Source organism: Ursus arctos, unplaced genomic scaffold, assembly GCF_023065955.2.
Source record: "Ursus arctos isolate Adak ecotype North America unplaced genomic scaffold, UrsArc2.0 scaffold_14, whole genome shotgun sequence".
Lineage (NCBI taxonomy): Eukaryota > Metazoa > Chordata > Mammalia > Carnivora > Ursidae > Ursus > Ursus arctos.
In genome coordinates this window covers 11,941,340-11,958,033 of record NW_026622808.1, presented here as the reverse complement: position 1 = coordinate 11,958,033, position 16,694 = coordinate 11,941,340, and the positions used below count along the sequence as shown (strand labels likewise).

The 16,694-nt window shown below is 45.1% G+C and overlaps 1 protein-coding gene across 4 annotated transcripts in view; it reads right to left on the bottom strand.

The window, feature by feature from the left end:
• ANKFY1 (ankyrin repeat and FYVE domain containing 1) overlaps positions 1–16,694 on the bottom strand; it is a 76,575-nt gene that overhangs the window by 47,954 nt on the left and 11,927 nt on the right. For 2 of the 4 annotated variants that reach the window (XM_026520684.4, XM_057311391.1), the window contains 2 exons: positions 10,994–11,186; positions 6,658–6,776 (listed from right to left, as the gene is read on the bottom strand). In XM_026520684.4, the coding sequence (XP_026376469.1) occupies positions 6,658–6,776; positions 10,994–11,186 (312 nt within the window). Of the gene's footprint in view, positions 1–2,420; positions 2,651–6,657; positions 6,777–10,993; positions 11,187–16,694 lie in introns of those variants that run through there. The other 2 variants (XM_057311392.1, XM_057311393.1) reach the window with 2 other exon arrangements.

Below are 16,694 nucleotides of genomic sequence, written 5' to 3'. Positions count from 1 at the left end.
CTCAATACATTTAAAAGGATCAAAATCATATGAAGTATGTTATTTGACAATAACAGAATTAAATCAGAAATTAGTCCTGGGCGCCTGGGTGGCTCAGTCAGTTAGGCACTCGACTCTTGATTTTGGCTCAGCTCATGATCTCAGGGTCGTGAGATCGAGCGCCCTGTCAGACTCTGTGCTGGGTGTGGAGCCTGCTTAAGGTTCTCTCTCTCCTTGTCCCTCTGTCCTTCCCACCCTCCACCATGTGCAGGCACTTGCTCTCTCTCTTGTTCAAAAAAAAAGAAGAAAAAGAAAAGAAATTAGTCATGACAAAGTATCTAGGAAAACCCCAAACATCTGGGAACTAAACAACATACTTTCAAATAATTCACAGGTCAAAAAAATCACAAAGAAGATTAGAACATACCCTGACCTAAATGACAACATACCAGAATCTGCAAGCTGCAGCTACGGCAGTGCTCGGAGGGAAACGTGCGACTTTAAATCCTTGTATTAAGACAGAAGATCATAAATAAATAATCTGGGACACGTGGGTGGCTCAGCTGGTGAAGCGTCTGCCTGCAGCTCAGGTCACGATCCCGGGGGTCCTGGGATTGAGCCCCACATCGGGCTCAGCAGGGAGCCTGCTTCTTCTGCTGCCCCTCCCCCTGCTTGTGCTCTCTCTCTCTGACAAATAAATAAAATCTTAAATAAACAAACAAATAAATAAATCAGAGAAAACTGTAAAGTCCACAACTTAGATGACGATACACAGTGACCACATGGCATTTAGACCAGGAAGGCAAAGCTAGTTTAACATTGAAAAAATCAATGTAATTCGCTATATTAACAGCATAAAGGAGAAAAACTTAAGGGTCATTTCAGTAGATACAAAGAAAAAAAAAGTGACAAAATTCAAAACCACGTCCTAGAACATCTCAAAACACTAGGAATCCTCACACTGATAAAGCACGTCGATGAAAACCCTACAATCAACAGGTATATGGAGTGATGAAAGATCTCACTGCTTCCCTCCGCGATCAGGGACAAGGCAGGAATGCTTGCTTTCAGACAAGTAACTTGTATCCACATTACGTACAGAATGCTTACAATTCAAAACTGAGGAGACAATCCAATTTTTAAAAGGGCGAAAGATGTGAACCCACACTTCCCAAAAGAAGACACACCAATGACCCATAACACGAGACAAGGCTCCACATCCCTGGTCCTCAGAGCTGCACTGCGCTCCATGCCCTCCGTCTGGTGAACACTGTAAACACAGACCTCCTGCCTACGGGGTCGGTGAGGACCGGGAGCCACGGGAGCACCCCGGCTCACTGCTCATGGGCGTGCACGCTACCTCCACCCCATCCATTCCAGGAGGTCCCCAACACTGAACTCAGCCACCCCTAAGTATTTACCCAAGAGAAACACAAACACGTACAATCGAGCATACGAACTTGGTTTGTACCAACCGCACGTCTACCAGCAGGTCCCCGCAACAGCACGTCGCGGTACACGCACACACGGGACCCTTACTCAGCAGTGACGAGGACCGCGCAGCGGAAACCACGGCATCAGAGACTCTGGACGGATCTCACAGTCTGTGTGCTGAGTGAATGAAGCCGCGCAAAAGGCATTCATTACACCGTTTTCACACAAGCGGAGAAGTGCAAGCCGACCTACGAGGGGAAGCCCATCGGTGCTTGCCGGGGGGTGTGGATGAGAGAGATGGATTAAAACGACAGGGGAGGAAATTTTAGGGAGGTGACAGTGTTTGTCATTCCATGTGGTGATGGTTTCACAATTATGTCAAAAGTGACCAAACTGTCCACTTTTAATTTCTCTTCCTTTGCATCTCAATGAAGTTGGAAACAAAAGAAACCAAAAGTGAGAGGCCACACGACACGGTGGTGAATGGTGTGGATTCTACAGCCGAACGGGCTGGGTTCCAATCCCAGCTCGCATACGTCCTCCTGGGTGACGAGGGTGAGCTCCTCCACGTGACTGTGCCTCACGTTTCCTCATCTATGAAATGGGAGCCAACAGCCATACTCGCCTCAAAATGCCCTTCTAAGACGAGTGAGTGAATACAGGTGGAGCACGCATATAGTCATGACTACACTGAACTGCTGTTATTACTAGCATTAAAAGACTATTTTAAACAAAATCACAAAGCTAACATAGCCAATGATTAGAAAAACACAAGAGCAAAAAAAAAAAAAAAAAGAAAAAAAAAAAGAAAAACACAAGAGCAACACCAGGACTGAGTGAGGGATATCACCACAGATACAACAGATTTTCTAAGGCTCCCGGAGACTCTCTGGCAAGGGGTCTGGGCCGTCAGCAGAAGCCCGCGAGGCTGCGTGACATCCTCGGACCCAGCAGCTAGCTGCTCCCAGAGAGAGACCAAGGAGGAAGTCACAATGCCGTCCACAAACCTGTCTCCGAAGGGACTTGTTGTCACGTTTGTCAGAGAGCGAGAGAGCAAGCAGGGGGAGGGCAGGCAGAGGGAGAAGCAGGCTCCCCGCTGAGCAGGGAGCCCGATGCAGGACTCGATCCCAGGACCCCGGGATCACAACCTGAGCCGAAGGCAGATGCTTCACCGACCAAGCCACCCAGGCGCCCCCCTTTGTCACCTCTACCACCACGTGTCACACAGAGCTCAGTCAGCCTATACTGTGAGACAGGAAGTTAGGGCCCCGCCTCGGAAGGGAGGAGTATCAAACAACTGATGAACATACCTTAACGCTACCATGGCTATCGTCCAGAGGAGCACAGCACGATCTAACACGGAAACGGAACCGCCTGGAGCTAGCAGTTCACATGGTATCCAACAGAGGTCAAGTACTGCTGTGTTTCTCTTAACACAACACCACGTGGACACCCGGGCCGCGTGCTCCTCCCCGCGCTCTCCGGGCACAGGGCGGCCTCCAGGGGGTGCCTCAGTACACTGCCTTCCCAACCAGACAAAACAGGAGGGAGGAGGGTGCCCTCTGGGTTTTGGAAGGGCTTGACAGGACCCAGGACATGTTCCAGGACAGCCGAGCGACTCACCACACACAGTGACGCCAGGGAAGCATGAGACGCCTGCTGGAGAAAGCACACCAGAAACTCGATCCTGCGAGCACCCAGTCTAACGCGGGGAGCCGCTCAGAGGGCGAGTCGCAGCTGTCACGTGCTCCAGAGAGGCGACCAACAGTCGCTCTGCCTGAAGCGAACAGCTGTACTTCACAAAGCAGCTCTCCCACAGGTCTGAGACACTGGGCTGAGCTAGCACTTACGTCCTCTCTCTTGCCGGTCCATCACTCTGCATCTTAACAGACCTGTCTTTGCACCTCAAATAATAGAGAGATAAAAAGCAAATCTGTATCTCTTTCATCTTTGTTCTGTACTAATTTCAGACTTAGAGAAAAGTTACAGCGTTCCCAGATACCCCTTAGCCATCGTCCCCTTACAGTAACATCTTACACAACCACAGGACAACAATCAAAACCAGGTAATTAGGACTGATACAATACTGTCATCTAACGACAGACCTTTGCAAATTTTGCCAATTTTCCCATTAATGTCCTTTTATGGTCTGGAATCCACACTGCATTTCATTGTCCCCTTGACCTCCAACCTGTAACAGAATCTTACCCTGTCTTTCACGACCCTAACAAACTTGAGTGACACTGGCCAGTTATGTTGTGGAATGTTCCTCCATTTGGGTTTGTCTGGCACTTTCTCACAATTAGACCTGTGCATCGGATCAGACCCAACACACTGTACTCTCTGGAACAATGTACGGATTAAGAAAACTCTCGTCTATCCAAACACGTTTTAAATACTTGGCATTTAATGCCCTCGTGTATATTCACCAACACAGGCTAAAATTTTTACAATGATTAACACAATTAAAGTTGTGCTTATTTTGAGTTTTAAGAAATACCAGTTACATAAGAACTTTGAAAGAAAATGTGGAACTCAGAAAATCGATCTAAGAATGTAAGTTCCATGCAAACAGGAATTTAATTTTGTTCCCTGCTGTGTCCTTAGTACCTTGAAAAGTGTCTGCCATCTGTGAGATGGATGGAATAATTGTGAAGAAACAAAACACCAATAAATTCATAAAATGATTTTATCAACTCCATTGGTGTGGAAAAGTTCAACCATTTAAAACATCACTTCTGTGCTATTTATACACTTGTTTACGAGAGGTTATTTCCAATCTCCCTCAAACTGCTGGCCAGCCATGCAGGGTTCGTGCATATCACATAACACACACACACACACACACACACACACAGACACAGACACAGACACACAAACACACACACACACACAGACACACACACAGACAGGGCTTCTGAGGCACCCCCAGCTGCTACAACCCAATCTGGGCAACCACACCCACACCCCCCTAGGCAATGCAGCAGGACTGCCGGGCAAAACACACAGTGGGACAGGAACAGGTCCACCCCTCCCTCCACCCCTTGAACTCGCCCCCATGACAAATATCATGACAAACTGTATGAAGTAACAAGGCCATAGGCTCCACTGCCAGCTGCCCTCAGAGGTGTCTCATCTACCAAAGCCACAGAACGTCTGCTCTGCTGTGGATCACTTCTGAAAGCTACCTGCACAGCCGGGATCAAACCATGCTTAGTATTTACAACAGGAAGGAGTCCAAGGACGTTTAAGGGCATAAACGTTATGCTTTCCTAAACATTTTCTAATCTCCTGATTAACAGTGATGCGGTCTTGTGGTTAGTCGCTGAGTTAAAGCTGCTCTTAAATGTTATGATGTAATAAGAAAGTAAAAGCGCAATTTTCATGTTTGAATTAGGCTTTTGATAGCTTAACGCAAGTCTCCATGTTCTTACCTAGTTTTGTTTGTTCTCCATTCTTACTCATTTTGATTGCATTTAATATTTCACAATTACACATAAAAATACAGAAGTATCTATGCTGTCTGAATTACCCATGCCAGAATCCATCTGACAAAGTCGGACGACGAGGTTAGAAGAAAGACTATTGTACAGTTCAGCTGTCTGCTTTCTAAACTGTCAGAGCCATTTACAATATAACTGGCCGTGTGCAACAGTGCCCATTTCATGAGCCTCAGGCTACTGGGATCATCAATTTTTGATAATGTTTTAATAGATAACAAAAGATGATAACTTGTTTTGAACTTTTTTCTTGTTAGACTATTTCCCATATCTTATAATGTCTTCTAGTCTTTGTAAACTATCTGGTCACGTAATTAAACTGAGATTCTATCATGCCTCTTGTGAATGGACTTTACAAGTTATCCACAGTTCTGTTATATACGGCCTCAAAGAAAAGCTCTGCTCAACGCAACTAATGAATCATCAAACTTTACATCAGAAACCAGGGATGTACTGTATGGTGACTAACATAATATAATAAAAAAACATTAAAAAAAAAAAAAAAAAGAAAAGAAAAGCTCTGCTCAGAGATTTCTGTCGTACAGCACTGCAGACTGCTTCCCAAGCAGATGTGTTGTCACGGGCATGGACGCATACACACACGTGTATCCATGCATAGGTATTTGTGTGTTTGCAACTCTGAATTATGGGTCGCAGGTTAAACCCTAGAAATGACCCTAAAGAGACAGAGTTCACTCACAGTGGAGAAGCATTAGCCATCTGCTCCCCTACACCCTTGAGATAAATGCCCACTTAACCTTTGCCACACCACTCAGGTGTCAGCCCATGCCGGTTTTCTGTACCTTAGACATAAAGCAACTGTAATACTGTGTGCACAGCCCTGGCCTGACATGACCCGTTATTACTCCATTTCTATATGGTGAGGACTTTGTTATAATCATTTCAGTGTTCCCAGCACGGCACATGGAAAACAGTACCCTTCTAAACTGGCAAACCTTTTGAAGAAAGACATAATTCAGCAGCATTTTCACACAGCCCATCACTTCTGCAAGTAATTCATACCCTACTGCCTGGGAATCTCCTTACTACGTGTTCTAATTCGCATGACTATTACTAAAGGAATTAAATTTAAAATTTGATTTTTTAAAAAAACAGGTAAGTACTAAATGAAAATGCAATTCTGAAGTAAACTTTGGAAAATGATTTTTTTTAAGTCTACTTACCACCACATTTACCCCAATTCTATACAACATAACGTGGCATAAAACAATTCAGTCATACGTGAAGCAGCTCGGTGCACCTGCTCCGATTCTGCACCCTGAAGGTCACCTTTACTGTCAGAGCAAGACCACTCCCATTTCCCGGAGTAACTCCCACTTCTGAGCTCAGTCCTGTAGATCAGGAAGAGCGCTCTGGCAACTATGATTAAAGTTCAAGCAACTGAACACGAAGACTTTTTCTAGAAGTAGAAGAAAAACTTTTCTCTACATATGCTCCTGTATTTATAACAGGATATGAAAAGAGTTTCTGGACAGATATTTATATTTTATGAATTATAAGAATATGGTAGGTATCCAAATATGCATGATTTATTAGTCAGATATTAAACAGAAGTGTTTGTGCTCAACCCACTGATTCACTCACTATTTAACTAGTTCAGGGTCACCATCAACTGATAAGAAAAGTTTTCTACTTTCATTAAACCACCAATGCTTCGCACGTAACCTTCTGCCAAGAGTTCTTGTGCCGGCAGGCATAAGCTCCCACCAGGTCAGAGGCTCACCTGACAGGTCCAGCTCGTCGGTGGAAGACAAGGTGGCCAGACTCCAGCTGTCGCTGCGGGCTGCCAGCACAAACTTGTGTGCATTAATGTGCTTGCCCCCAACCTTTATCTTCAGGTCACTAGTGAAGAAAAACATCCACAGATAGAAAATGTCATCATAATTAGTATAGCTAGGATTCCCACATTATAAATATATGGGTACTGACTGATCGACATACACCTGCAAAGGAAAAAATCACAGCAAAGTTATTCTCTGTGCCAGCACTGAATTCCAGTGGCCACGTGTATAATAAATGTTGCTAGACATGTTTGTATTTCTACCTTTGAGCCTCAGTTCACATGGGATGTTCTGCCTTTCCCTAACAGGATTCTTTTTTTTTTTTTTTAAAGATTTTTTATTTATTAATTTGACAGAGAGAGACAGCCAGTGAGAGAGGGAACACAAGCAGGGGGAGTGGGAGAGGAAGACCAGGCTCCTAGCGGAGGAGCCTGATGTGGGGCTCGATCCCAAGACTCTGGGATCACGCCCTGAGCCAAACGCAGACGCTTAACGACTGCGCCACCCAGGTGCCCCCCCAACAAGATTCTTAAGGTGGTGAATCTACCAGTTAAATATGATGATTGATATTCACACAAAATGTAGAAGAGGTTTCATGCAGAATAAATCAAGATAAATCCTCAGGGAGAGAAAGAAAACGTGAAGACTGTGACACTGGCTCTGGGGCCACAGAGCCATACGCTGTACCGTACTGACGGTCAAGCAAGGGGACGCAGAGAAGCTACAAACGGGCTTTGACAAGGCAGTCAAGAACATGAAACCGGTGTCTAGATTCCTGTTCTCGACAGAAACATTCAGACCTATTACTGGACATATTTTACTCAACCATTTATAAAGAAATGGGGTAGGAGAAATCTTTTTTCCAACATGTTTCTGTATTTATGACAAACCATTATTGTGAAAAGAACTTTCCAAATAGTTATTTATGTTTGACTCTGAAACGTCAAATGCTGAGGATGGACAGCATCTGGGCATTTAACAAAAACCTAAGGATGACCCACTGGGCTGACATAAGCATGTGCCATATGGCTTTGTCAGCAGCAATAATGCAAAGTCACTAATCATCATCATTCTGTGTATTTGCAAGTTCTTTTATTTGCATACTCCCCTTCAAAACGTGTTAGGTTGGAAACCTTTATAAGCTAAATACACAAAAGTCAGTACAATAAAAAGATCTATGACATGAATTAATGCATCCACTTAAAAGGAGACCCTAGCAGAGTGCTCTTTCTACATAATGCTTGACACAGACGCAGTTCATCCCACGGACACACCATGCAGAACGTAAGCATGTCAGCAATTGTGGCTCCACTGAAGACCAAGCTGCAACTAATCGCACTAGACCAGAAGAGCAACAGGACACTCAGTATTTCAAGTTCCTACAAACTACTGTTAACACACTAGGACACATTAATCAGTCAATAGAAAAACAATTATTTTATTTAAAATAGAACAAATCACATCCTTTGACAAAATTTCTAAAATTCGGTGAAAACAGGAAGCTGTTTATAAAACACAAATAATTTTTAAACTCTAAATTTATGTATAAAGTATTAAAATGTAATAACTTAAATGAAGACTCATTGTTTCCTGTTTCGGCCACTGACTGACTTCAAGCCACAAAATTATAAAAATGAATGTTTCTACATATTCATGAACGTCAGGCCGAACTGTTTTCTCTTTTGTAGTCTAACGTACCAAAGGGAAATACAGACAAGGACTTCGTTAATAATTTCTAATAATAACAATTTCTACAAACACAATTCAGAAATGGAAGACTGGGTATGTTTCTGAGAACTCTATGCAGAAACAATCAGGAGGCTGGTAATTTTTTTAAAATTTTCATTCTAGGGGTGCCTGGGTGGCTCACTTGGTGAAGCGTCTGCCTTTGGCTCAGGTCACAATCGCAGGTCCTGGGATCGAGCCCCATGGAACGCCATGCTGGGTTCCCTGCTGGGTGCAGACTCTGCTTCTCCCTCTCCCTCTGCCCCTCCTCTCACTCATGCGTGCGTGCATGCGTGTGTGTGTGTGTGTGCGTGCGCACGCAAAATGGTGATTTTATTAAAGCACAGGGACAGGACCTCTGGGCAGAAAGAGATGCTGCCATAACAGAAATCTTTAAAATTTTCATTCCAATCAAAGAGCATTTCCTTGTAAACTACTCATACTAGGATGTTGTTACAGAAATAAAGAGCTTCTCACACACCTTAGCAGGAAAAACCGTGAGCTTGCTTGCTAGGAGAGCGATGTATTACCATCACTTTTAACGATCTTAAGGGACAAAAGCGTTCTCCTGAACTTAAGTAAAATTAAAGGGACCAATTTCTTCCACATTTCTCAATTTAAAAACCCCTGAATACCTACTCTTTAATTACTCTAGAGATGCACATACAAATACTATTTATTTTTTTATTTTTTATTTTTTTAAAGATTTCATTTATTCGACAGAGATAGAGACAGCCAGCGAGAGAAGGAACACAAGCAGGGGGAGTGGGAGAGGAAGAAGCAGGCTCATAGCGGAAGAGCCTGATGTGGGGCTCGATCCCAGAACGCCGGGATCACGCCCTGAGCCGAAGGCAGACGCTTAACCGCTGTGCCACCCAGGCGCCCCTACAAATACTATTTAAATTCTTCAACAAAATGCATATCACGCGACAAAGTTTTGTGGGGTTTTTTCTTATTTCGGCAAAGGACCATCTGCTTCAGACACTGATTTTCCAACTTCAGGTACTCCACCTCAAACGCTCAAGTCCTCTCCAAAAGCCCTGTTCCCCATCTCATCTGGGTGAGGCACAGGCTTTAGAAGCTCAGGAGAGGCCCACTGGAGGTGTGGGACCTGTACTGCGGCGACCCGGCTCATGCCCACGGCCTCCCAGAGGGGCCACGGTATAACGGATGCATGCAATGGAGAAGGAACAGAGAAAGTGAACGATGGGCGTTCTAAGGGAGAAGAGCCTTGGAGTTGGGGGAGATGAGCCCAAACAGACATAGATCAGGTTTCCCCGCACCAGGAGAAACAGTTCTCACTTGTCCATGGAAAAAAGAGGGAAAGAAAAGAGATAACGAACTATATTTTACAAGCAGCTACATCTGTTCAATTTAAAAGGCTGTCCTTTACTCAGAGTATATACTTCCTATGTTTTGGGTATTAAATTTTTCTTTCTTTTATAAATGATTAAGTTGGAGAACAGCAGTTCTAGATTTTCATCTATTTTATTTTTTTAAGATTTTATTTATTTATGAAAGAGCGAGAAAGAGCACACGCAAGCAAGAGAGTGAGAGAGGGCATGAGCAGGGGGTAGGGGCAGACAGAGAAGCAGACTCCCCCCTGAGCAGGGAGCCTGACGCGGGACTCGATCCCAGGACCCTAGGATCAGGAACTGAGCCGAAGGCAGACGCTACACCGACCGAGCCACCCAGGTGTCCCTGGATTTTCATCTATTTTAAATGCCATGATTTATTTTGGAATTTCACTAAGTCTTAGCTGGCCTGATCGCCCATCTCCTCAGCCGCCAAACTCTCCCTTGTATGTGCATTCCCGCCCATGTCTCTTCTCCACACCCACGGCCACCATCCCGATTCAGCCCTTCTTCTCTCTGGTCTGCACCATCCACAACATGCCAGCCGCTCCGCTGTTCTCTTCTCTGCACAGTGCTGCCTACATGATGTTACCAGGCTCATCTTCTTGAAACACCACTTTGACAGTGAAGTCCAACAGCTCAAAACACTGTTCCACAATGCCTAGAGGATCAAGCCCAAATTTCCTACCTCGGACCCCCGTGCAAACCACCTTACCTTTCCCACCTCTTCCGGCGCCCCTACATGGACACGTGCCTCACGACGGCCCCTCCCTTCCTCTGAACCCTCTGCATGGTGCTACATCTCAGCCGTTCTCAGCCTCCCTACTGGTAACATCGCTGTCTTTATCTACTGAATCCTGCCCAGCCTCTAATATTGACCTCAAAACTCACTCAATAACAACAGCTACTTCTTTGATTATCCCAAGAGAAAGGGGCCTTTCCCTCCGAATCCCCGGACATGTAAGCTAATTCCTGTCTACATCAGCAATGCTATCACCATGACTCCCACACTCTGTGCTGAAAATAAGCAGGAAATAAAAAACAAAATCTTGCCCCAAAGAGCTTACGTTGCCAGGACTAAAGGTTTGCTAGTATCCTGGTTGGAGAGAAATAAACTTGGGAAGAAAGTCAGTAAGAGAGGAGAAGTTACAGTGGGACCTGGGAACCCATCAAAGGGGTCCTACGTCCAGGGGCTCACCTATACTGCTCCTGCTCGTAGAGGTCGGCCACGATGGTCAGCAGGCGGCTGATGAAGGACTCACTGCTGCTCTCCTTGTTCGCTTGCGCGGCCAGAAGAGTACATCTCTTCTCTGTCTCTGCCAATTTCCTCTGCAGCTTGACATACTCCTGTCGGAGAAGCAGCAAGTGCTTCTCCAACTTGGCCACCTCCTCTGCGAGGGAAACAAAGAATCAAGTTTACCACGGCAGGTGTGAAGCAGGCGGCATTCACGGATCCCTCACCCCTCAGACAGGACTACTAGCAAAACGACTGTTTCTTAGTGATACTCCCTCAGGACCCATAATGGCTTTGTTAGTGGGTGCCACTGCATCACTGGGCCAGAAAGACCCTCATGGTCCAGGGATTTCTCTTCTCAGTTTCTCTAAAGATCAATAGTCAATAAATGACGAGGAAAACACACACACACATGCCCTGGTATGTGCCCTGCAAATCCTTTATCATAAAGCCAGGATCTCAAGGAAAGATGATCAAAATCACCTAGGACTTCTTATTCGAAACACTAGTAGTGAAAAGTGACCCTGTGTCCCATGTGAACTCTCTCAGGCAAGCTTCAGAACAACCCCATGAGGCCGGCACAATCACTGGCCACACTGCACAGGTAAGGATGCCGGGGCAAAGAGAGACCAAGAATTTGCCCGCGGTCCTGCAGCTGGTGAGAGGTGGGGCTGGGATGAGAGCCCAGGCACTCTCATGCCAGGGCCTGTGGTCTAGGACCCACTCTTCCACACCACCTGACCTCCCCTCCTTCAGGAAAGAAGCAGGACAGTCAATAATGGTTCAAATGAAAGCAAGTCACATCCACAGGCATGCTGAGGCGGATCAAAAAGGTTGCTTCTTAAATTGAACAAACATTTACCGAGCGTCTACTAGGTCCCAGACACTCACAATGGTAAGCAAATTCCGATGTATCTTTCCTCAGAGCTTTTAGTTTGCTGGGGTAAGCCAAGTTTTATGATGACAGTAACAACGCTAACAATTAAACGCAGAACTACAACCCTAGGAGCACTAGAAGGAGAGAACACAGGTGTGAGAACCTATAAGAAGTCTAACTTAAGTATGGTGACTAACATAATAAAATAAAAAATCATTATTAAAAAAAAAATTAAAAAAAAAAAAAAAAAGAAGTCTAACTTAAGACGCCAGGGAAGACTTCCCTGAGGAATACCTGGTCAAGGAATTTCCCTTCTCCGTTACCTGGGCTCTAGAGCCTTGCTGGGGTTCACGGCACCATACTAATCAGTACCTCTACAGATCACGGCTGGAGACCTGGATCTCTAACCACGGTGCTGCTCCCGCCCTCTGGGCCTTGGCCCCTTCCCCCATCTACCCCTTACCAGACACTGCAAATCCTGACACTGCCCTCAAGCCCACCTCCCACACGACCCGCCTCATTCTGTGTCTTGAGAAAACTGAGCTACTGCCAACAACTCTGGCCACACCAGCAATTCCTCCCACCCACCCGGTGCTTCCTCAGGGCAAGTATCTCCCTCCTATGCGAGGGTATAATCCCTCCACCTGGGCTCCAAACCCATCACTCTGCTCAGGTCCTCTGCTTTGGCATCAGCCTCCCTTCTCAGCGACTTCTCTTTCAACTGGGTCCTTCTCCTCAGCACAAGACTCTAGTAACACAACACCCTCCTTCCATAGCACATCCGACCACCTTTGCCCTTCCATCTCTAGCTACCATCCACCACTTCCTCACCCCTACTCCCCCATCATTCCCTCTTCTGTCCCCACCATTCCCTTGAAACTCCTCTCAACAATGACCTAATTGCCAAATCCAATAGACATTGGCTGTGGTTCTCCTCCTGGACCTACCACGCAGCATATGACAATTTTTCCCCTTCTTTCAGCAACCACGATGCCACCCTCTTTCCGATTCTCCATCTTTCCCCTGCTTCTCTGCATCCCACCCACCGCTGACCACTGATGCTCCTCAGGGCTCTACCCCTGGCCCTCTTCTCAGCTGTATGTCCTCCCAGGGCAGTTCTACCAGGTCCGGCTCTGTAGCTGATGCCACAATCTAAGCGCCGATGATCCACGGACCCATCTCTGTCGTCCAGATTTCTTTTCTTAGCTTCATCTATCCCCCTGCCTGAAAGACACTGCTCTCTAGTGGCCCACAGGCAGCTCAAGTTCACGATGCCTAGGATAAAACTCTAAGCAAATATTCTCTGCCTTTGTATGGTCCCCATACTAATAAGTGACGCACTGTCTAGCCCAGTTATGCGAAGGGAAAATGTGGGTGTAATCTTAAATGTCTCCCTCTCACTCACATGGCCCCAACCCTACACAAATCAGCTTTCCCACTTAAACATCTGTGGGAATCCTTCTGTCTTCTGTATCCCCATATCCACTATGACTTGATTCAGGCCCTCACTCATCATATCTGATCTCCAACGTGAAAGAATTCACATCCACATCTCTACCACAGACCTACCACAGGGTCTGACATACAAAGGTTCACTAAATATTTGATCAATTCAGTTGAACAAGTACAATCCAGTTTTATCAAAGAGGATTCCTTTCCTCTCCTCATCTTCATCCCCCCCACCTGCTGTCCAATAGCTAATTCTTTATAAACACGGAAACAATCCAAAACTGGTTCAAAACACAGAATGGTTAGGGGCGCCTGGGTGGCACAGCGGTTAATCGTCTGCCTTCAGCTCAGGGCGTGATCCTGGCGTTCTGGGATCGAGCCCCACATCAGGCTCTTCCGCTATGAGCCTGCTTCTTCCTCTCCCACTCCCCCTGCTTGTGTTCCCTCTCTTGCTGGCTGTCTCTCTCTGTCGAATAAATAAATAAAATCTTTAAAAAAAAAAAAAAGAAATACATTCTGCTGTGAATAAAGACCTACATTATAAAAAAAAAAAACCACAGAATGGTTAAATAAACTAAGTGTGGTACTTGACTGTGAAGTTATTATGCAACAAATGTTTTCTAAGAAATATGTAATGCTCTCTGTGTATTCAAAGACAACATATTAACAGAAAAAAAAACAGGCAGTGAAACTAAATTTATTTTATAATTCCAATTTTATTATAAATATTCATGTGTGTGAGACGTAAAAAGACAAATACCACAAAATATCAGCAGATCTCATGGGGGGACTACTGCACTTCTCTGCACATTTCAGGTACTCTACAACAAATGTGTTCTGCTTTCATAATTAGAAAGAAATATTTTAAGAGAAATGTGTACAAATACTCGTAGACTGTTTTCTTCATACATTTAGTAGGAAACATTTTTCCTCTCTTCCAGAGGATCCATGTTACAGAAATGCTTGGAGTCCCAAAGCTGGTGCGAGTCTCGGGGGTAAGTGAGGGTTCCTGGGGAAACAAAGCAGAAGGCACCTGCAAGACGGGAATGTGCTTACAGCTGACAAACTGACCACCGCACTCATGAGCCACATCTCAGAGGGCAATTCCCAGAGCACTTCTCCCCAAAATACTGCAATTATTGGGCCTACATGTACTTAAACAAAATATTGCTTTCAAAACCCCTGACTAAAGCGAACAGTACGACAATAATCCTACTACGATATTTAAAAAATACCAGCACGTAGCATTCACAGGTACACAAAAGCCCTTAAGTAGATTCAGTCTTGTGCTTTTACTCGTGTGTGACAGATCCACAGGGGTCACTGGTTTTGAAGAGTTCTTCACAGTGACTTCGACTAAAAAGCCAAGAATTGTAATTACTGACCTCAAAGGGAGAAGTTTTTAGCACAGAGCATTAAGTTAATAAATTTTGTATAAGGTATGAAATTTACACTTTTTTTTTTCTGCAGAAAAAGAAATAGGAAGAAAAACTAGCACCAAATCTCCAGATGTAGTAACAGAAAGTGTAGAAGGACATATGATCAAGAGTCGTTATCAAATTCTGTTCAGAAACTGTTACCACTGTAGCAACATGAATCCACAGTGTCAGAAGTCACTACAGTGGTTACCCTGGACGAACGGTAGGAGGGTAGTAACTGCGAGGGAATGCGAGGGCCTCCGGGTGCCGCTAACATCCTGGTCTGTTCAAAGAGTAGTTAGTGCATATTTCACTCTGATCATTCACTGAGTTCTACACTTATTATGATCTGTTATTTTCTGCATGTATCTTATGCTCCAATTAAAAGGTTAAAAACAAACTGATATAAACTTATAGTGGGTTTTGGAGTCAACCTGATAGGAGTCCAAATCGTTTCAGTAAGTAGCCATGGGGCCGCAGGCAAGTTCACCTCTCTGAGCTGCAGTTCATCTGTAAAATGGGGGTTGAGGGGCTGCTTCCCAGTGTTCCTGCAGAACTAAATGACAACGGTACTGTGACTCCCGTGAGCACTCAAGACTGTCAGCATTTCCTCCACGTGCCCGCATTCCACAGTGACATAACTACCGGATAAACAGCTTAAACTATTTTAACATTAAGCTTACACAACGTTTTTTTTGAGTCATGAAAATCAGAATGGGATTCAAGTGTTTTATTGACCTAGGAACTAAAACTCATCAATGAAAGTCATGGCAAATCAACAGGACATTAGAAGCCATGTGAAGTGACAAAAGTCCAGAGGAGCAAATACTGAGAAATGTGGAATGAGCCACGTTAAATACTGCATCGCCGCAGACAGCAAGTCTGCACTGACAATCCCCACAACAAACAGCAGAGCCGAACACACTTTAAAAAGCATCACTATGGGGCGCCTGGGTGGTTCAGTCATTAAGCGTCTGCCTTCGGCTCAGGGCGTGATCCCAGGGTCCTGGGATTGAGCCCCGCATCGGGCTCCCTGCTCCGCCGGGAGCCTGCTTCTTCCTCTCCCACTTCCCCTGATTGTGTTCCCTCTCTCGCTGGCTGTCTCTCTGTCAAATAAATAAATAAAATCTTGAAAAAAAAAAAAAATGAAAAGCATCACTATTACTTACTTGGGGAGGTGCAAATTAGGGTGTACTTTAAAAAAACTCTCAGACAGGCAAGTCCTAATACACTACAGTAAGAAGTCAGAGTCTAGCACTAGCCCACCTAGGAACGGCAGCATAAGCAATGTCATGTAGAGGCAACCAGACAGAGAAGAAGGTGGTCTGGGGAGCAGGACTGAGGGCTGGTAAAATTTATGTTTTGCTATAAGCCTTTTAGTATTTGAATTTTAATTCTGTGTGCACTTATAAAGCAAATGTATGGTTTTATACACACTTTAAAGATTATGGAGAACAACTGGAATTAATTTTCTAATACCCAGTATAAGGGTTTTCAGAGATCACAAAAGTTTCTGATGGGAAAGAACCTAAAGACCGTCTCTTTTAGTTCAACTCCCAGATGAGGCCTCTGAGGAGCAGAAAGCGGCCGAATCCATGACTGGGAGTCCACCTACCTCTTTCCTCTCAGGCTCTGCAAGATGACATTATCCCCAGGCTGACTGCATACCACTCACTCAGGCTGTGTGAACCAGACGGAGCTTGAAATGTTCAGGAGATCTGGGGTGGGGCTGGGGAAGGTGTACTTCGAAAACAGCCCCAGGTATGGGAATGACTGCCCAGGAGAAAAGGTTCAGCACCCAGCACATACCTCCCCAAGTCACGCGCAGGGAGACTGCTCTGGGAATACTACTGTTAAGGTAGAAGACCCACGGAACCGCATTTTTCTGTTCACTCACTGATCTGTTGGAAGATCTCCTCTC